The 21,549-nt window shown below is 37.9% G+C and overlaps 1 protein-coding gene across 1 annotated transcript in view; it reads right to left on the bottom strand.

Moving 5' to 3' along the window:
- Window positions 1-21,549, bottom strand: part of LOC309671361 (uncharacterized protein) — a gene marked incomplete at its 5' end in the record, with an annotated part of 69,020 nt that overhangs the window by 8,220 nt on the left and 39,251 nt on the right. Inside the window, 4 exons of the mRNA XM_082482581.1 lie at window positions 1,521-1,604; window positions 6,608-6,719; window positions 9,973-10,024; window positions 11,195-11,234. Of these exons, the coding sequence (XP_082338707.1) occupies window positions 1,521-1,604; window positions 6,608-6,719; window positions 9,973-10,024; window positions 11,195-11,234 (288 nt within the window). The remainder of the gene's footprint in view (window positions 1-1,520; window positions 1,605-6,607; window positions 6,720-9,972; window positions 10,025-11,194; window positions 11,235-21,549) is intronic.

The following is a 21,549-nucleotide window of genomic DNA, read 5'->3' as shown; positions in this document are numbered from 1 at the left end:
TTAAAACCAATTTGTATTTATCTTTCCAAAACTGATTTGAGATCCTCCTCTTAACTCAAACTGTACATATGGATCCTCTTTAATGAGCTCCTGAATAAAAAACGACAGTGTGACAGCTTTCCCTCTGTTAGTAGAGAGGTAGTATGGAAAATGACATAAAAGAATGCTCCCAGACTAAGTGATTATTGGACTTTTTCTGGCTGCAAACATTCCCTGTCACTGAAAGACGCCTAAGGAACATCATCTCCATCGCAACGAACAACCCACATGCAGTTCTCTTTCCCTAAATGGCTTGCATGACTTAGACAAGTAATCACAATTAACCATAACAAGGCACGATCAGTGACTGAAGGTTTGCTCCTTGCCCCGCTCCTTGCATGAGATCCTGATGTAAGTGTGAGAAATCATGATTACGTTTTTATTGCTAGAAATATGCTTTCGTAAGCTTCAGGTAACTTCATGCTGAAGCTGACGTTCCACAGCAGGATCAGGAAAGCTGATTTGTGTCATAGGGATCTTTTTATCTGTGGACTTCAAAGCTAATTTAATCTTAGAGGTCAAGTTTGTTATTATTTTTATTCCTTAGTAAAGCAATAGCGTCTTTATATCTGAGGAAGTCTATTAGCTAAGCATCAGTCATGATTTGGCAATGCTACATTGCAACAGTGGTCAGCTATCGGAAAAGTAAAAAAGAAGAAAAAAAAAAAAAAAAAAAATCAACATTCCTTCATCCTTCAACCCAAAACAGTATCACAAACAAGGACAAGAAAGAAAACTATATTCTTAAATATAAATGAACAAAATTCATCAGTTTTAGCACGACAGCTAATAGCAAATCAAATCCCAAACGCACCTTTAATTCATACTGAGCTTTGAACACCACACGCTCTCATCTTCCAACAAGTAAGAGAGCCAATTGTTGCATGCAGAAGTAAGGAATAGAAGGAATTATTAAACAATGCAAGAAGCAACACAATCAATGTAAAGAGACTGCACACTGAAATACACCATTTGGATTAACAATATAATAAAAACATTCTCTTACATGCAAGAACAACTTTAGTATTTCCCAACATTGTCAATGTTTCAGCCATATATATGTTACAAAATTAATATATGGAAATACTATACATGATCAGACAACCAAGAGATTTTATTACATAACACAACACACACAAAGGAGTAGCAACTACCGAGTAAAGGAAACCTTAAAAAGGCATTTCTTAACCTCGGGGAGCTCGACTTTGCAACCCTAAACAAAGATCTTCCTTTGTAGTATGACATGAAAGTATTTTTTCATAGTACCTCAGATTTCAACAGCTGCTAAACAGAAAACTACAGACATTTCATTAGTAAAATCCTTTTTATACGGATTATTTTTTGTTTCAGGACAGAGACAATTAAATAAAAATAATCAAGTGATGTGAGAGATTTATAAAAAAAGTAGAAGAGCATTTGATACGTAACTCTTATTTGGAAAAAACTTACATCACTTCAGAAAACAAGAAAAAGAAAAATACCTATGTTTGCAGAGTTGCCTTTGTCTCCACTTCTAGTATAGGCAAGATCTTCTAAGCGATAAGTATGAGGACCACTTGGCAGATCTAGACAATATAAAAATGAATACATTTTAATGATATCTACAAATAATAGTACCTTTTGAAGAAGTAACTCTCATTTTAACTGTATACTTTCCGGATTGTTTGTAGTAGTCCTAAAAACATTTCCAAAGTTTTGTTCCCACAGGAACACCTAAGGAAGAAGAGGTGAAGCTGGGGCCGGAATTATGACCTTGATCCCACCTGCTCTGTCTCCTAAATTCCTTTTACCTTTTTACAGCTCAGTGCTGTCCCAGGCATCCCCTCTTCCACCACCCTTGAATATGAAGACTTATCCTGGTCTTAGCAATGTTGTATCTCTGAAGGAGGCGTAGCAGCTATTTGTCATTTCTTGACCAGCTGACAACATTTGTCCCATTAACACACAGATCTCTGCTTTCAGTACAGGTGGAAAACACATGTAGTTGCTACTGTTCTGATAATTGTGTAATGTCTGTATATTCTGATAATGTCTGCAGAAACAGTCACAATTTAAAATTAATTTTCAAGACATGTGTGCCTCACTTCTATGCACGTCAGCTGCATAGAAGAAACCCAAGATTTCTTTTTCAAATTACTAACTTTGTAAATATTTTAGTATTATATACAAAAAGGTCATAAATTGTTGTAAGTGCATGCTCTATAGGAAGCCAATCTTAATTTTTTAAGTTTGTCAATGTCTGAGTATTGGACTTTCATGGCTTTAGGAACATAAGGATTGTTGCACTTCATTGATCAAAGTTCATATTATTTTTATCCACTTATGTATCCAAAAAGCAAACCCAAATCCAGGAATTCAATCTTGTGGGATCCACACAGTTTACATGTAAGGTTTGATGGTTAAGTCACACAGCACGGCACAGACCTCTTGCAATCGTTGATTACTAAGAGTAGTAGGCTGTCACCGTCTAGTTTCTGTTCCCTAAAGCGAGAGATTAAGCACTTGCCTTGTCACTGAGCTTCAGTTATTTACCCATCACAGCATAACACTGAAACTTGAAGCATTGGTTATATCCCAGTTTTTAGGCAGTGAACATCCTGTAATTTCCAGCCAGTTTTGCTTCTTATCCAACTTCCCTATGGCCATATCAGCTCTCCCGGCATCCCTGGCTTTTCAGTCCCAGCATCACTAACAGACTCTTCTACACTCCCAACTCACATGTAGACTTCTCACCCCTCAGTTGCCCTCTCCTCTGTCCCCTTCCTGTTGTTTTCTCATCCCTCTACACACAAGTGGCGGCTCGCCCCCTCTCTGCTCCTTGGACACCAGTAGGGGGAACATTCTGAGCGGGGAAGTGACAGCCTTCCTGCTTTCTGTCACAACTGCTGGTGATACAGCTGCTGGTGGCAGCCACAGGAAGCAACTGACAAATGTCCAATTTTTATTCTTTTTCTTTGGTAAAACACTAAAGAATTCAGCCCTTGGCACATACTTGTCACAGAAAATTTCAGTCTAATGTGTTAAGAACTGCCAAATTTATAGGAACTGAAGAGAGGGTCTTGTAAACCAATTATGTCAGACAAACTTCACAATTGCAATCCAATTTGAAAATGCATCAGTCTATCTTTTCTGTATTGTTATTGCTTCTGCAGAGGATATCAAACTGTTGTGCTGGTTTTGGTTTTAATTTTATGGAGTAAAAGACCTAATACTGAAGATGTTATGCTCTAAATGCTGGCCAAAGGCAGACTGTGTTGAGAAGTGTAACTACACCAATTCAAATTCACCCTCAAGATACAAACGAATGTTTAAATTATACTTGAAAACACAATTAACACTGTGGTAAGTTCAAGTATGATTTAAATTAAAGTGCACCTACTATTAAGGCATGGGTAGGTACGCACACTGTGAACTGTGTCAGGTGATCAGGCAAACCCAGCCCTAGCCAAATCATCATTACCTTCAACCCCTTCCTGCCCACAGAGAATTGCTGACTCCTCAGACATGAGCCAGGATGACCTAAAGAGCTTTAGCAAAGCTGGGTAAGAAAGAAACTATGTCCAAATCCTACTGGCTGCAATTTTGACTGTCCCATTCAGAAAGGGAGGCTGCAAGTCTACGGCAGTGGCAGCTGGACAGATCCCAAAAGTTCATTTGGGTATGGTGTGGGAGATAGTGTGGGTGACAAAAATGCCTCACTACAACATGACACATAATTTGTATAGTGTATCTTAGTTCATGGTACTTATTTGGTTGGAACAGATCAGGCAACACTTACAAGAGCAACTTTGCTGGCACATTTGAGTGGCTATAACAGGGAAAACAATAATGAACAACTGGGGGCTCTCACCACAGCAACCTCTTCTACTGGCACAGCTGGATCAGAAAGAGAACATCTACCCGCACCCCAAACAACAACGTATTAGCATTAAACTGCTTTAACTGAGACCTACAGTTTTATAACATATATCGGGTCTCTGTCAAAGATGAGCTAAAAGAGCAATTTCAGTATAGTCTAGCACAATGGTTCTTCATTGCTAGTAAGTCACGGTAGCATGAAATTAAATGGTGAAAGCCTACAGTGAAAGAGTTGACACAGGAGGTTTCGAGCTTGATGCTCACAAGCTTTTCCATGTTCACTTCCGTGAAAAACGCAAGCAGAAATGTCCCATGAAACTTGGCAGAAAATATTAAAGGGCCTATTTATTTATTAGGGGATATTATTTTTGACTAAACATCTCTGTTTAGTCAGACAGGACTGAAAAAGTCCAGCTAAAGCTCCTTGTTAATTTTGGACAAGACTACCACACTTCCTACACCACAGAAATCACATTATTTTTAATAATTTCATTCAATACACAATTCAAGAAAAAAAATGTGGTGCTTCTTCAAAGGCTGAAGTATGACAGCATTTAAACTGCGTAAGCTGTCGAAGTTTTTTCTCCATCAGACATTTTACAGACAGTCTTTGACAGTCTCCCTTTAAACAAAGCCAGTTCAAGACAGTGTTCTGGTGTTCTCATTTATTATGACCCTAATTGATTTATCTTTCATGATCTGTTTATCAGGAAATTGTTTTCATTTAATAAACATCTTAAACAAATCTACAAAAGAATTCCCTTCAAAGCTAGGGCAAATGGTAAATTCAAATTCCACCCTCCCAGAACCACATCTAGCAGCATTTCTGAAATCCATTTTCGCATATTTCTCTTATCTATCCAAAGACAACTAACAGTCCCTCACACTTGAGATAACCATGAAACTAGGAAAAAATACTTCCCTCCTTACTAAATGCTGACAGAAGATGTTTTAGCAAAAGTTACTCCTTTTACAGTCTAACTCATTTGTCTATTTCTCATCCACACTGTCCATGTGTTAAACCACAGAAGTAGGTAAATATTTAGTCACATACAGAAAACACTTCTAGTTACAACTAAGGGCAAAAGTTTAGAGATCCTTCTGAGGGGGAACAACCAGAGGAACTCTACTGTCCCTTAAAAAGGGGTTTTGCCTGAGTAAAGCCTGAAGAATTCAGTACATAAATGCTGATGTCAGGCACCTCAACGTTTTCTCAAATGATAAGAAGGCAACAGGGAGTCCATTAGCTTTTTATTTCTCCAATATTTATCATTGCAGTCACCTTGAAAAAAATAAATACCAGGACCTTTGCTAACCCTTTATTAAACAGAATAATGACTTCTTATTCCTTAACTTGCCCAGTTGGATGGTGCCCTCCTGGGAGCTCCCAGGTATCAGAGATTCTGGTGTGAAATTAGATTTGGAACAGACATAAGAGCTGAAAACATACTTAAAAGTTTAACTTGTTTCTGCGCAACACATAAATCGCATTGAAGAGATGTTTGAATAGATGGGGAAAAAGAACTCATGCATGGCTACCAGGCATTCAGTATCAGTAACTTCCAAACACCAACACATTGTCATGTATGGATTTCAAAATTTCTCTACAAGATACAGAATGTTCCCTACTAGCTTAAAATTAGTCATTACACTATTCTATTACCAGTTTCGAGAAATACCACTCACCTATATCTGGAATTCAGAATGCATCTTAACATATTGGTGCCTTCACAGCATTAATTTTCTGAGTATACAGACTTGAATGCCTGAATTACTCTTTCAGCGTTAGTATTATTTTTAGAAGTATTTTTATCAAGTCATCTTTAGGTATAGCCACCTGATTTAGATTTGAAAATATCTACCCACAGCTTTAATTTAAATTCTTTAATTTCTCTGGTGAGAAGGAATAGGTAATAAAGACTCTGTTTGGACCAAAAGCGAATTATGAAGCATGCTGTACATTAAAAAATACTGTATATAGTTCTGCCATTGCAGAGAACATAATCTTCAAAACGTCTAGCGCTTTCAATAATCTGTAACTAGTACCTAGTTTGTATGAACAACTCTGAACATTTCCTTTTCATTGAAGGCATCCTGACCTACTCCATTCAGCTCACTGGTTTGTCTTTCTCAAGTTTCTTCTTTTCTTCCTTCAGAGAATTTGGTTAGACAAGTCTAACAGCAACACAGGAATTATCATGCTGGATCATTAGCCTAGCGTGTTTTCTTTAAAAGTCACCAGTTCCAGGTTAATCCCATTCTTGTTCTTTTTGTGAAGGCTGCTGTACGGAATAGGGCCAAATTTCAATTATCTAAACGCTAAGCTATCAAAGCTAAGTCTGCCCTCCATTCACAACACAATGATTTTGATGTAAGGCAAAACCAACTATTTCCAGGATTAACAAAGTAGGATTGCAGTATACTTTGAAACCATGTTTCAATTTCAAGCCGGTGTTCAACTGTCTTCAGTTGTGTCTAAGTCTAAGTTTTTTTGAATAACACTTTACTTACTTGTTATAGCTTCAATTACATTTTACACTGTGTGATGCTAGTCTCCTTCCTTTCAATAAAAGCAGCTTAAGTGTTTTGCAATGGACTTAAAAATATATAGTATAAAGAGGTAAAATATATTTCACAAAAAAATCTAGCACATGATTTTCCAGGACAAAGACAGCAAATGATACATTCGCAACTAAAAAGATGAACATACCTTTCAATTCACTGCTAATCTTAGGTGGATCAAAAGAAACAACTTCATCTGATGTAAACGTGAGATCCTCCTCAAATGTCTCAACATGCTGCCCATTTAAAAATAGGTTGATCTGGAAAGAAATAGCCATTTTCAAACCATCAACTTAGAAATCCAGTGAGATGAGACTAAATAAAGCATATTTTGTAATAAAGCATATTGATCTGGCACATTTTTAGTTACAGCATTATGGATAAGGGTCTGTCCCTCCCTTTTAGAAAGTCACAATAACAATAATGATCCATTATACATCTAAAGTAAATCTTTGTGTAGGGGGAAAAAAAAAGCATAAAAATCAAAAGAAATGCTCTATCCAGTCAGTTATGTTTTAAAGGAAGACAAATTTTTCTCTTTCCATCTCCCTCTACATACAGCACCACTACATGGAATTTCACATCACAGCTCTTGAAGGTTGGATCCCAAAACTTGAAAGCTGCCAGCTGTTCCACAGTAGAACCCCCTTCTTCTTAATGTCACTGTTTGTATTAATGACAAACTTCTCTTTGGATTCTAAACTCATGTATAAATAAATTTTGTGAAAGCAACTTATAAACAATAAATTAATTCCGGATATTATGGGTTTATGTTGAGGTGAAAATATGAAATAAAAAAATGCCGTGCTGTTTATCTTGCATGATGAACCATCACTACCCCCCCACCAAAGAAATCTGAAAACAAATACACAGTCAAGTCTGCTATATCATTAGCTGACTGGGCTCTTGACTTCAGATGTAAGCAAAGGTTTTTCTGGTTAAATTGTATAGCACAATCATGTAGAAAAATTAACTGCATCCATTTCATCTGCACTGGAGGGACACCCAGCACTAAAAACTTAGACATACAACCAGGTTACACCGCCACAACAAAACAATATACACCAACTTAGCTGCAGTAGCTATCAGTGCTCTGATAGCTAGTGCAAGATAATTGCATTTAGCCCTCTTTCTTTAGCTAATAGTGACAAAGGCCTCCAATGCTTATGCAAGAGGAAGCCTTATAAAAAAGTTTCAGAAAGCTGTTCTTGCCTTCAGTAGGTTTGCTAGAATTTTTCTCCCTAGATACAGTTTTAGGTCACTTTTTAAACATGAAAAAGCATACATGGAAAATAACTACTGTTTGCACTGTAAACCCACTGGTGATCTGTGATAAAATCGGGACAATTGCATAAGAGCAGTGGAAACAACAAATGAGATATTGAATCTAAACTGTCACCCAGAAGAAAGGCGTTACCAAACCTGAAACAAAAGAACCCACTGTGGCTATGTTAACATATCTGAAAAATCTCCTTATGGAGTATTTTTTGTTTTAGGTCAAATGCTGAGCTAGAGCAACTAGACTCTTTGTAACTGAACTTCCAATCTAGAAAAGCAGTTAATTCGTACCTTCCTTACTCTGTAATCCCTAGATAGACCATTGTTGTTAATACACGGATAAAACTTTGAATCAAGGACTTGAATCACTTACATCACACTTTTACGTAACCTTCAATATTACTGCAGTACAAATGTGATAGGTCACATGGCATTTTGTTAATAGCGTAACAGTGCATTCACCAGATTAGCTACCTAGAGCAAGGATTTTGATTTTCTTTATTGAAAAAAGTGAGACACTGCTTTCTTTCCCTGCTTAATTAGGTTACTATTTAATCTCAACAGCATTTTACCAAGTGTGGAACACAGTGCTAATTAGTAAATTCACATTTAATCTGACGAACAAAACAGTGGTAGGTTAAACTTCCATAAAGATAATTTCACTTTAAACTTGGCAAAACCAAGCCATTTATATAAAGGAAAATGTAAGTGACAATAAAAACAAGCACTCAAACTTCTTTAAATGACAAGAAAGGTGGGGTATTTAATATTTTTCCACTATGCACAGTTTATAAACTTCATTTTAATGAATAAATAGCATCTCCTCTGTAAGATTAATGTTACATTATTTCCCACTACTATTCAAAGAAAAATGTAACATTTGGGCTTATTTGGGCTTATTTGAGCTAAACAGTATGTGTGCTGAAAAAGGAAAATGAAACAGTCCTCCTCTAAAATGCTCAGAACACTTAAATTGACTACTGATAATCGTTTCACAGAGTTGTTATTTTAACCAATTTTGTTTTATTTGGTTGGGTTTTTTTCTCTCTCCTGCCCTCTTTCACTTGCTGCCTGTGCTCCTAAGGCTTCCCTTCACTACCCTAAGCAGAAGCTTGTCACAATACCTGTGGCATAACACAGACCAATGTTCTGGCCTTTAGCCATTTTCTTGATGGTGAATGAGTGAGAAAGCTCTGAGTGAGAAGCATCATTATTAGGATGCCTTGGCATGAGATGCACGCAATAGCTAAAAGTCAGCTAAAGGCCTTGGAAAAAGAAGTTTTGTCTGCAGTCTCCGAAGGATAAATTAAGTATCTGATAGCATTCAAATAGCAGAGACCAACATTTATAAATCCAAACATTTTATGTTTTCAGTAAAACCAGTTTCTTCAAGTTTATCTTGAAGACTTCAGTCTACACAGATGTACACACGTAACAGAAAGGAAGTAGGACTCTAGCTCAACGTTTCATCTTACACTGTAATTTCTCACCTAGGACTGCCTAGTCATCTGAACCATAACTTCTCCAACTGAAAGAAACTGTTGTTACAAACCAAATAGGGCCACAGAGACAGACCTCATTCACAGGCTCCTCCACGACACTCATCACAATAGTTGCACTGCCTTTCATTATTTTATAGTTTTTGCAATACAGGCAAGAGCAGAAATTATTTCTCCTATTTAATAGACAGGGTATTTGGAAGGTAAAGGCCCAACTCTCTGTAAAGGTAAAACCTGAGTGAATCAGAGAAAGTTAACTGATTTCAATACTTATTTCCAGCAGCACATAAAAAATGTAGACACACCCCCCCAAAAAGTCAGAAGATGTGTCCAGGTTCACAAATCTTTGTTCAACTCTCTGAACACCCAGTTGCCTTCTCTTTAAAGACAGACCACTAACTTTCAAAAAAAAAAAAAAAATACTTTTCATAAGCACTCTTTGCAAATGCAGTAAAGATAATTCAGACCTACAATTCCAGGAACCTGAAAAGAGAAGTTCACTTTTCATTCAAGATATTTCAAAATTCAAAGCAATTAAAATGCAACGTTGACAAGTTCAACTGCTGTGAAACATTTTGTGTGAATAACATTAATCTCTGGGAAAATATTTTTTAATCAAAGTTAGCAGAATACTTTGCAGTTTTAGGACTCAAAGTCATTGAAAAATGCCACAGCCAGCAGAATTTTTTAAATGATTTCAAAGAGAACTGAACAGGCTTTAAGCAGTAAGTCTTACCTGAACATTGCTTTTGGGATAATAGAAAAAAAATGGCTTCAAGACTGGAGACCTAGACACACAAAACAACAAGTACAAATGCATTTAACCAGAAATAAATGAAAATGTCAGATCATACATATTTAGACTATTCATACACCAGACAAACACTTATGAAATTAAAAGCTATTTAGCCACGACTAACAACAGTTTTCCAAGCAATTTCGGAAAGTCTGAGAAGCGCAGAACTTCCTTAAATGTCATTATTAAGAACGTAAGATTTTGTTTAAAAAAAAAAAAAACCCAAACCAAACAAGAAAATCTGGAGGGCGAGGGAAGTAGTCAAGATGCCAAAAATATTTTCTTGACAAAGGATGTACTTCATGACATTGAAGTCTACTGCACTCTCATTAGCCCCACATCGATACTTCGGCTAGTTACACAGAACTACTGGAAATATATCTACAGTTTCTTCTCCCATCTCTATATGCAAGACAGACATATTGAAGTGTTTGCTTAAGGACAGGAAAGTTTTTAGATGCTCTCATGAATAAGCATGGAAAGGGAAGTATAGAAATCACTAGCAGATTTTAGCCATATCTAGAAAAATATTGAAGCAAACTAGGGTTTTGTTTGGGTTTTTTTTGTTGTTGTTGTGGTTTTGGTTTGTTGGGTTTTTGTTTGGTTGGTTGGTTTTTTTTGTGTGTTTTTTTTTTTTTTTTTTTTTTTTTTTTTTTAACATGCTCAACATTATTCTGTTCAGCTTGCTCATGTAACAGGTTCATGTTAAGATTTTGTGGGATGTTCTGGGACATTTGACCTCACATTTCTAGGTTAAGTGGGCTGGTACAGACATGAATTCACTGCACTCATATTCCAAACTAACAGGTACAAGAGGAATCTGGTCCAGAAATCTGCATGCATTGGCACATGCTTGAGCTACTGCCCTGCCATAAAGTCACATTTAAAGTTCTCCCTGCAGCTCATTAAGCAAAGACATTGTTATGACCTGATCAGATACTTATGTAACTCATATTCAATAATTCAATACAGAATTTTTCTATTTGCATACATATGTTGTAGCACTCACTATTATCTTGTTATCAATTATTATGCATAGTGTGCAATGGAAAGACTTTAGTTGCTTCTACGGTACCTGTTTGAAGGTGGAGAAGCTCGTGATGGTGAGTGGTAGGAACACTACCATCAGACATTACAAGTTAATGATCAGGAGTTAACTTACACTCTGGGGCGCCCTCCAACAATTCCAGTGAGGCCAGGTGCTGCAAATGGAAATTAAATTCACAAAAGAACCGTTAAAGCCATCTTCAAAACACTACAGCTCATAGCTTACTGTAGCTTGAATTGTTCCTATAATGCACATTTAATAAATACTTGAAAATATCTAGCAGATTACATTATGTTCTCATAAATTAATAAAACTGAACATTTTATACAACAGCTAAAAAGGCAAAATATGTAAAAAGTACTGTGACTTTTAACAAAAAAAAAAAAAAGAATTTGTTTCAAAATGTGCAAAGTATAAACTAAGTCTTCAGGTTCTTCTTCCAAATATTTTGTATACCAATGACAGTCAGGTGATACGTTTGATAGAAAAAGAACTTAGCTTTGGGGTTTTTGTTGCTGCTGTTTTATTTACATTTTAAGAGAGCAATTCTGACCTGAACCATGGTTTGTTTTAATATGACTTTGCTTATTAGATTAACTGTTTCATATTAACTTGCATTTTTCTCTTAGTATTTTCACTGGCTAACTTCACATTTTTTAAGGTGCTGGGTACTGCAGATCCCATTCTCTCTCTCTGATACATCTGTACATTTAGGGGCTTAAAAGTCACCAGCATGATCCCAGGTTTGCAGTAAGTCAGCACTGTGATTAGACCCGTGTTTATTCTCAATAGGTTGCCAGGCTTTACTACCATTAAACGCATCTACAGTTCTGCCTTCCTCATCCGGTGCATAGCTTCTTACCCTTCCTTCTGGTATGGATAGTGTGCATCCACAATACAAAACTCCATATAGTATTGCAGGGGAAACAAACAGTAAAGTGCATACTTTATATCAGTCTAGGAATTAACAAGTGTGTTAAGCAGTCCCTTAAAAATAAATGCTGTGGAAAGCTGCCCACGTGGTGTATTTGCCCAAATTAATCCCGGGTAAAATGGGCTTCTTGCTTCCCCCAGGTATGAACACTCCCCGTTTGTGCTCCAAATGGGCTAAAAGCCATGTTAACTGTGCTGCTGTTGTACTAAGTTCACACTGACAACCTCTACTTATCAGCAGGCTTTTTTGTTTTAGCTTGGATTCAGTGCCTCAGTGGACACATACCAGTGGCAGCATAGATGGTACAACACAGCATAGATTACAGAGTCTTGCTGTATTCACATTCATTGGAAGAGATTTCCCTGAAATAGTTACGACACAGTGTTTTAATGAAGTTTTTGAAGAGAGATGCTGGTACATAGTCCTTGTCTTGATCACACTGCTCTATAATCAGGGACACATTTGGAATCAACAAAACTAAAATTCAGTGTACATACGAATGACTGATTCAGAGATGGTAATTACAGTAAATAAACCTACAGTTATGGAAGAGGTCTTTTGCCTAAGGCTAGTCCATAATCGCTCTTCTAGCTTGGCCAGTGTGCTAGTACAGTACTTGCACATTATAACTAAGTCGCAAGATAAACAGACTCCACTGACTATGTTTTTAGCCAGAGGCTGAAAAAACAAACCATCCAACAGTTGAGAACAGTTGGAAGGGGTTAGGGGTGTTAGTATTAACTCCCCCTCTTTCCCCAAAAAAGCTCATGCTAGTTTTTAGTACAGGAAAAAAAGAATGCCTTCAATAAAAAAAAAAAAAAAAAGCCATGAATAACCACCTCCCTACCCAGTAAGTTCTGCTGAAAAAAATGTGGTAGCGGATAGGATATGAAAGAGTCCCTAACATTAGTGTTTTACAATTTTAAATGATGTGGGGGAGATTCAGCCCTATACATATTACCCGTGGACCCATTCAAGCAGAAAACTGCCATTCAACATTAAAACCTACTGCAGTTATTTTACTGAATTATGTGCCTAGTGCGTTTATCTAGGTTGTTGGGGGAGGAGGCTGGATATGGTAAGGTCATGTTGAAAACATAGGTTCATAAAGTTAGCTAATTTAAATTATCTGTGGATTGTCACATGGCTCACTTCCTGCTAGGCAGCTGAACTGCTCATTAAGGATACCAGATTTTGCTCCGACATCAGTTTCAACTTCCTGAGGGCTCTCGAAGAAAGCTCTTCGCTTGCCTGCTCTCACACAATGGAACTTGGCTCCTACAACAAAGGAGTTCTCTAAACACTGACAAGAAAACAATTCATCTAAGAGCAACCACTGCTCACACCTCAAGGCTACATTAACTTTCTACTGCTGCTTGCTATTGCTAGTCTTGCAAAGTTCTCCAACACAAGCTACTGTACCAGCACATCTGCCTCTGGAGATACTGCAGCTACCCCTGCACATAAACGCAACTGCAGAGCAAAGCTACAACAATACCCCAATTGCAGCATAATGCTAATTTCTATCTCACCATTATCTAGTCCATTGTTTACCTTAGCATAAGATGGGAGCGCTTTTAAGTACAATTTAATTTTATCTATATGCAATTCCTACTTAAGACTTCAGGCAGAGAAGATGAAGCACATCTTAAGCTGATTGTGGCTTATAATCAGTGATTTGTTATTTGTGCAAACAAACAGCACGAGAGTACAACAGCCCACCTCAACCCAGGGCTCAGATCCCCCGTTACATTTCTCCAGTAAAACTGAAATAAGGCAATGGAAGGTGAAGCACAACCAGGTGACAATGGGCTTGCCACTGTGGCCAGGCATACTTCTGCAACGTTGTGAACTCCTCAGACCAACTGTTGTCCTAAGACCCCACCTTTAAAAAGATCTCCTCATGCTGTACTTCATGCTTACTTTACATTGCTTCCTTAAATACCTGCACAGATGCTCTCTCTCCCTCCTTTCTGGAAGAAGACCTATCTTTATCTACAATGACATGAGTAATTTGTCATACTTGTAGAGAGTATCAATCAGGCCGCAGTATCAAGTTGATAAGATTATCAGCTAAATTGAAGATACTGATCTCCTTTCCCAGAAGCTTTCCGTGACCACTATTTGCTATCAGAGCTCCATTCATTAGTTCAAGGCAGATAAAGTATCACTAAGCACAGCATCATCCTACCTGCCACCAGTCATCCTCCTGAACAAGCTGCTTCGTTTCAAGCTGACAAACAACTCAACACCACCACTTGCCAGCTTCCGTGCCCCAGAATGCCACAAACCTGGTGCATTAAAAAATGAGCTGAATGCCTTTAAGTAGGAGACCTTCCTTTCAGTCCACTTATATTCTGTTCACGATCATCCGTAGATACAGTATTTGTCTGGTGTAATCAAACTGAGTATCATATTTATTTTGCTTCAAGTGTATATGACCCAAAAGCCTGCCATCTCTGCGATCATTTTCCCTCAGAGTGCCTGAGGACCTAGCCTGATAACTACAAATTCTCGAGGTGGCTGGGCATTTAAAAGCAGTAAGTAAATCCCAAGGATTACACCACTTGAACTCCACTGATTTAATTAACTCCCAAATATATGACATGATTGGAGAAATGTCAGGCACTAGGTCCATTAGATTAACTTCTTTCTAGGTGACTAAGCACTGGTAAAGGACACTTCCTTTGGATTCTGTGCTTAACGGTTTGAATCTACACTGAATCTACAAAATAAAGAAGCAATTACTATTTAGCAAGTGCTTCTCTCCGGTTAATCTGCGCAATTCTTCATACAATCTTATCCTGTCTTTTTGTTTTATGACTCCTCCCTCTATCCTACTTCCAATCTTATCCATTTTCAGCCCCATTACTTTAGGAAAAACAAACCATCATCTGCTGTGTGTACATGTAGGTATATTTGTATTTGTCAGGTTTTTTCCTTGTGTCCGTGATTCTTCCAGCACACTTGCGAGAGCCCAAATTTTAGGTCCAATGGCAAATTTCATCCAAATCTGAAGGATTGAGAAGAATCTCAGGAATAACAAAGCATGCTAACACCCCACGATCACCCTCCCCCCCATGATTTGGCAGCGGCATAGTGACAGATGGGTGCGTAGATAATACAAGGTGAAGTCCACTCAAGATATACTCCTTGATACGGCAGTTCCACAGTTTCTGATCCTCCATATATGTTTTCTCTCTCCAGCTGCTCCTCTTCTCCATTTGCTCATCCTACAAAACTCATCCGAAGATGGATGATACTTTTAAAAAACATATAGGATATGCTGGAAAAGACAGCCAGTTTCTGATAAATTTCATGAACAGCGGTAGCAGGCAAACAAAAAGAGTACTGGGAAAACCAGTGTTGCTTTCAGGTAGGGCTGCCACAGCTCCCCCCTCCTCATCCTTTGAGGTTTATTCTTCTCTCCTCCCCTGCACCAGCTCTGCTGTTCACACAAGCATTTCAGAGAGTGCACCCACTGAAAGCAAGCACTGAAGAGCAAAAAGAAGCTTAAAATTGGCCCAAACAATCACCTATTTCAATATGTAGAACCACCATGTTTTAATACGTTATAATCTAGGCCATAGATACGACACACTATAAAACGCCCCACAGCAGGAAAAGCTCCGGTTGGAACCTGCAATCAACCCGAGATGCAAATTCGCAGCAGAACAAGCTTCATTCCTTCCAGCTCTCTTAACTCCCCACTGGATTTTCTGATGGTGGGAAAGCCTTAATTTTTTTGCCTCCTTAATTGTTCCTCTATCCTATTCAAATCCTATTTTAACAGTCACACCCAATTTTGGCTTATTACTTCTTGTTCTTTAATCTATTTCTGTCAAAAAAAAAAAAAAAAACTCTTTACAAATCTCTATTTTTTCAACAGAATAAAACATTATGCAATACATGGAGGATGTTAGACTGAATGAAACATTTTGTAAAATATTTTGGAGTGAAAAAGCATGAAAATGGTCTGACTAGTGGAAATCTAAAAAGCTTTAAGTACTTTAAATTCAGTAAGTGACGCTTCTTCCTTTTAAACTTCCTAAATTCCAAAATACAACGATATTTCTTGCTCACCAATTTACAGATTTTGACCCTAAATGGTTTGTCCCTTTTATTTCTGGTGACTGAATTAGCTCAACCAAAAGGTTATTGAGCTATTTATCACATATTCTAAGGAATTCTACATATGATATATTTACATATAAAACCAAACAAGTCTACTTCTCATGCATTTTTTAAGTGATCGAACTAGACAAAGTTGAAATCCAAGGTTTTATACTCAACAGTTCTTACAATACAGTTGAGTAGAAGTACAAAATACATACAATCTTTGTTTACAGGGGTCAATTATACGATCTTAATTATTCTATCTATGTCCTCCGAATACAGCAGATAAACTATCTTCTGCAATATTATTCTCAAAAAACGGGGACTCCAGTAAACTATTAGAACAAGGACATTTCTGCAAGTATCTTCCAACACACTTAGGAGATCAGTCATAATATTTACATATACTCAAGCACTTTAAAATCTCAAGTTGTATTAACCAGCTGTCATCTTAATGTCAAACTCCGGTCATTTTAATGTGAAATAAGGGTCAGTACATGATTTCAACTATTAGTAAAACATTTCTTAGCTACTGAACTGCTATTAAACTATAAATGCCAGTTTCCCACAGCAAGGCTCTTCTTGAGCCTCTTCTACACTGCATTTTATTCAGAAAAGTATCTGAATTAAAGAAGAAAAAACAATCACACTGCATCAACACAAATTATTTAAATACTAACTATATGGCTGACCGGGCTGTATATAATGAAGATATTTTCATTGAGTACTACAAACCTGGTCTGTGATTGCTAGCTTTTATGAAGTGAGGGTGAATTTCTACAGATGAGGGAATGCAGAACTGCATTGAACTCCCAGAGGCTACTATAGATTTAAGAATCTGAGTCTGTATGTCTAGAATTCTTCACTGCCAAGTATAGAATAGGAAAATAGCTCTGAAGGCCCCACTATTAAAACTGAACATTACAACACATTTAACACTTCAGGAGACCATACATGCAAAAACCCAAACTTGCTATTTGCTGTTAAAAAACCCTCTCTATTATCAACTATCAAAGTATTGAGGAATAAACAGAAAGCATACTTTTACCAATTGAAAGTTTAACAAACTCAGGTGTTAATTGTAAGAAAAAATGATAAAAAGATTGGAATAGGTGTGTTTGTCTTTTTTTTTTTTTTTAAATAGCTTGTATCCCTTTAAGCCCATCAGAAGACCATAATCCAAATGAAAACTGATTAAGTGTTTGAACAGGCAAACTAAATACCATGCTCAACAGAAGTTTACAGTAAAAGTCTTCCATTCCAAACAGAAAATAAACAACAAATCACTTCCTAATGTATGGCATGTCTATATACAGTAACTTCAAATTTTTCTCTGGGCTTAAGAATTTCATCTGTAATTTTAATAGTACTTCGGAAAACTTCTGTGCAAGTACGCTCATGTGCTCTACTGGTCTTCAACAAGAACAATAGGAACTAAAAAAGTATTAGGAAAAAATGTTAGGGAATAGCTATGAAAATCTCTGTCTTTCACTCTTGATTCTGGAAGCTTTTTAAAAGATGCCTCCTTCCCAAACTTCTCTCTTGCAGGTCTAACTCCTTGTCTATATTGCAGAGCACAAACAGACGCATGCTTCAGCCCATTCCAACATATAGGTAGCATTCCTTTATCTTTTCTTTCTGACATGGAGGATGAGATTTCATAAGAAATAGGGAATTTCAAATCAGCACAACACCTTGAGACAGTTGTCTTTCTACTGATTTTCAGAAGTAAAGATACACAATAAATGGGGTGGGAGGAATCGGCACTCTCAAACTGATCAGAAATTATGCAGTGCTCTCCTTTTATGAGGCCTGTTTTATTGTCATTTACATGTACCAATACACAAAAAAGTATCATATAAAAAATGTTTTGAAATAACCAAAGCTGCAAAATGAGTCAAAAGTTAAGAAATACTGATATTAAAACTTTAAATTCACTAGAAGAGCTAAAAAGCACATCTCTGACACTCAAGATGTAACATCCTGAGTTTTAAGTCTCTGCTGTGAAGCATTAGGAAGATCACTCCTCAACAAAATTGTTGTAATACGCTTTTTAATCACAGGAAGAAAAGATTTTTTTTTCATCTTTCTGTTGTTCCCTGCAAAGTCTGAAAAACTGTAACTGAAAACTCCCTCGAGAAGTTTCAGGCAAATAGCTCAAAGAATTGACTCAAGTGATTTAAATTTAGCCTAAGTGAAAGCCACCCAAACTGGGTTTTTAGTACTGGCTATTAAAGAACTTAATACCTCTTTTACCTACAGTTTGCGATTCTTATATTATGGTCAAAATAAAACTGCCTACCTAATCAGGCTCAGAGCTCCACAAGTAGTGACTAGCAGGCTGAAACAACCTGACAAAACACCAGGAGTTCCAGGAGTGCTCTTGGATTTCATCTCAAAAGATGTAGCTGACAAACACAGGTGAACCTAAAAGCCTATGCTCAGTGCTGCCTCCCTCTGAGACACCAGTAATGGAAAATCCCTGGGACCAGAGCAGGAGCTCTTAGGACTCCCCACCCTTATTCCAAACCATCCAATTTCCTTTCTCTACCCCTCTTCTCCTCCACTCCCCATTCCTAAGTTTTAGCCAGCCTGGTCCCCTTAAATATTGGTGGAGTCCCTCTCTAGCATGTCTTACAGGGAAAGCAGAACCAAGAACTCCGATGCAAATTCTTCTGTGGTTATGCTTCCTTCCACTACCTCAGGAAATTATCTATAAAGCAGACCGAGTACTCTCCAATGTTACTAGAAGTTAGAAAGCTTAGACGATGGTGTTTACACAGCTTGCTAAAGATTCTTGGATGAAAGGTGCTATATATGAAAATTATTATCTGTACCACTGTCTACACATCGTTTAGAGTAACAAACATCAAACTGCTATTGAGGTGAAAGAAGAATACAGTTAAAAAAAAATACTTCACAATCACTAGATACAGTCCAAGCGGAAGAGCAAAACTCTTCCTTTTTTTCTTTTTTCCTTTTTGTCTTGTACAGACTGATAAGTGTTCTTTGTTTCTCAAAATGTCCAAAAAGTAATGAAATTGTTTCATTTCAGGTGACATCATCCTACAAGTCAACAACTCCTCCTTTCCCCATGCTGCTGGTTATGAAGGATTTATAAATTGTTCCTGTTTTTCCTCAGTTTTTCATTAACAGAATATACAAAACAAGAATGATTATTTGCGATCATTCTCATAGTCTCTACTTCTCCTCCTGGAAGAGGACTAACACAGGAGAGATGGGGGGAGCATGACTGAGCTGGCAATCCTCGAAACGCAGGACTTTGTTGCTTCAGGGGTGCCTGCGTTGTCATAAGGAAAAGCCACACATGCTTAAAACCTCACTTGGTGCGCATCCCCTCAACTGCCACCATTCTGGCAGACCAAAGCCACACAAGGTTACATCATATGTAGACCCACGCGGGATGGGCAAAACCACATCTGAGAAGCACGCTCCATCCATGTGAGAGACAGCAGCCACAGCTATTTTCGCTCAACGCCCAGTGAGAAAAAGTGGTCCAGCACAAAAAGGGACCTCAGGTGCTCATTGCCCAGAACACTTACTTAGGGTATGGGAGGTTCAATTTCTGGGTTCTTCTCTGCCTGTGGACACTCCAGCCCTCTCTAAGAGGGACTAAACTCCCATGGGGGAAAACTCTGCTTTTCGTTGAAGCTGTTACACTTTGGAGAATAGTAATCATTTGCAAAAGTGGCCCAGTGAAACAAAGGGGGAGGAAAAAGCTGAGGGAGAAGGGGTCAGGAAATGAACATCAAGTGCTGTTATTACAGAATTCACCTAGGACAAGAGCAATCGTCTCTGTTCTGGCTTCTGTTCCCAAGATCACTTATACATGTAGCCAACAAGAGTTTTAATTTAAGTCTTCTCTATGGAGCTGTCTGTTTTAAGACAATTAAGCAGCGGGCATTCCTTGTTCTGCTCTTCCAGGAAGTTCTGGCAGCCTACACCACTGTCAGAAACTAAGCAGCATTAAGCTGATTCAGTTATTAGTACACCGCTAATTATTGTTTGGCAGTATTGCACAATTTTTTTTTTATTTTTTGGCTAATTCTCACTGAAGAAAATAAGAAAAAAAAAAAAAAAGACTCTTCATACCTTAAAAGTATTCCACATCAACAAGCAACCTACTTAACATTTAGATCCCAAATCTGACCTTTCTCTGCATACAGAGAGCTTATCTGTGCAGGTAACATGGAAGTCTACCACACAACAGTAACTGAAAGAAGTGACTGTACGAAGCTGTCTCAATATATCTTCAACAAACTTAAAAAATGACTATGGGGTTGTTCAAGCACTCGGAAGCATGTCAGTAAACAGCTCCGATACCCTCTGACACTAGTAATTTACATCACAGAGGCCAAAAACCTTGTTGCAGTCCTATACCTGGCAAGCAAGTGTTATTTAGCACCGGATGACCCAGATTCCAGAAGTATGCTCTTTCCCACTGCTGCTCATTAGCAGTGGTTCTGTGAATTGAAACAAGGTTGGTTTGTTGTGGTTTTGTTTTGGTTTTGGTTTTTTTTTTTTTTTTGAGAAAAAATGCTGCAGGGTGCTCTAAAAAGTTTAAGCTGTTCCTTTAGGGAACAAAACCAACGCCCCCACTACTGTCCACGCAGACTGACTAACCTGATTCTACACAGGAATTTATCCGTTTCATCAAGAAGAGCCCTGATAACATGATCTGAAAGCTTGACAGCCACCTTAAGACACAGATGCTCACATAGTCTGGTAACTCAATTTCAATACTGCACATAGTCCACTCAACCCAGGCAGCAGCGATCTTTAGCATTTTTTCATTCTGTGAAGACTGGTGGTGAAAGGAAATTGTGGAAAGGAAATTAATTGCGTGACAGCAAAGACATGAGGGGTAGTGATAATTTGGTAGCTACAGTAGTGTCTGAGCATGATCAGGTGCGAATTAGGGCTTGTCCCCCCAAGAAAGTGGCAGGACAATTAGCCCAGCTGAAGTGCATCTATACTAATGCACGCAGCATGGGAAATAAACAAGAGGAGCTGGAGGCCATTGTACAGCAAGGAAACTATGATATAGTCGCCATCACAGAAACGTGGTGGGAGGACATACACAAGTGGAGTGCTGTAATTGATGGCTACCAACTCTTCAAAAAGGATAGGCGAGGAAGGAGAGGTGGTGGGGTGGCCCTCTATGTTAGGGGCAGTTTTGAATGTCTGGAACTTAACAGTGTGGATGACAGTGTTGAGTGCATATGGATAAGAATTAAGGGGAAGGCCAATAAGGCAGACATCGTGACGGGAGTTTGTTATAGACCTCCCAATCAGGATGTAGAAGCCAATGAAGTATTCTATAAGCAGCTGGCAGAGGTCTCACAATCATCTGCCCTTATTCTTGTGGGGGACTTCAACTTCCCAGACGTCTGCTGGA

The sequence above is a fragment of the Vanellus vanellus genome (genome assembly GCF_965231255.1).
Source record: "Vanellus vanellus genome assembly, chromosome: 4".
In the NCBI taxonomy this organism is placed as follows: Eukaryota; Metazoa; Chordata; class Aves; order Charadriiformes; family Charadriidae; genus Vanellus; species Vanellus vanellus.
Note: the sequence above shows the minus strand (reverse complement) of the source record. Positions and strands in the feature narration are given on the sequence as shown.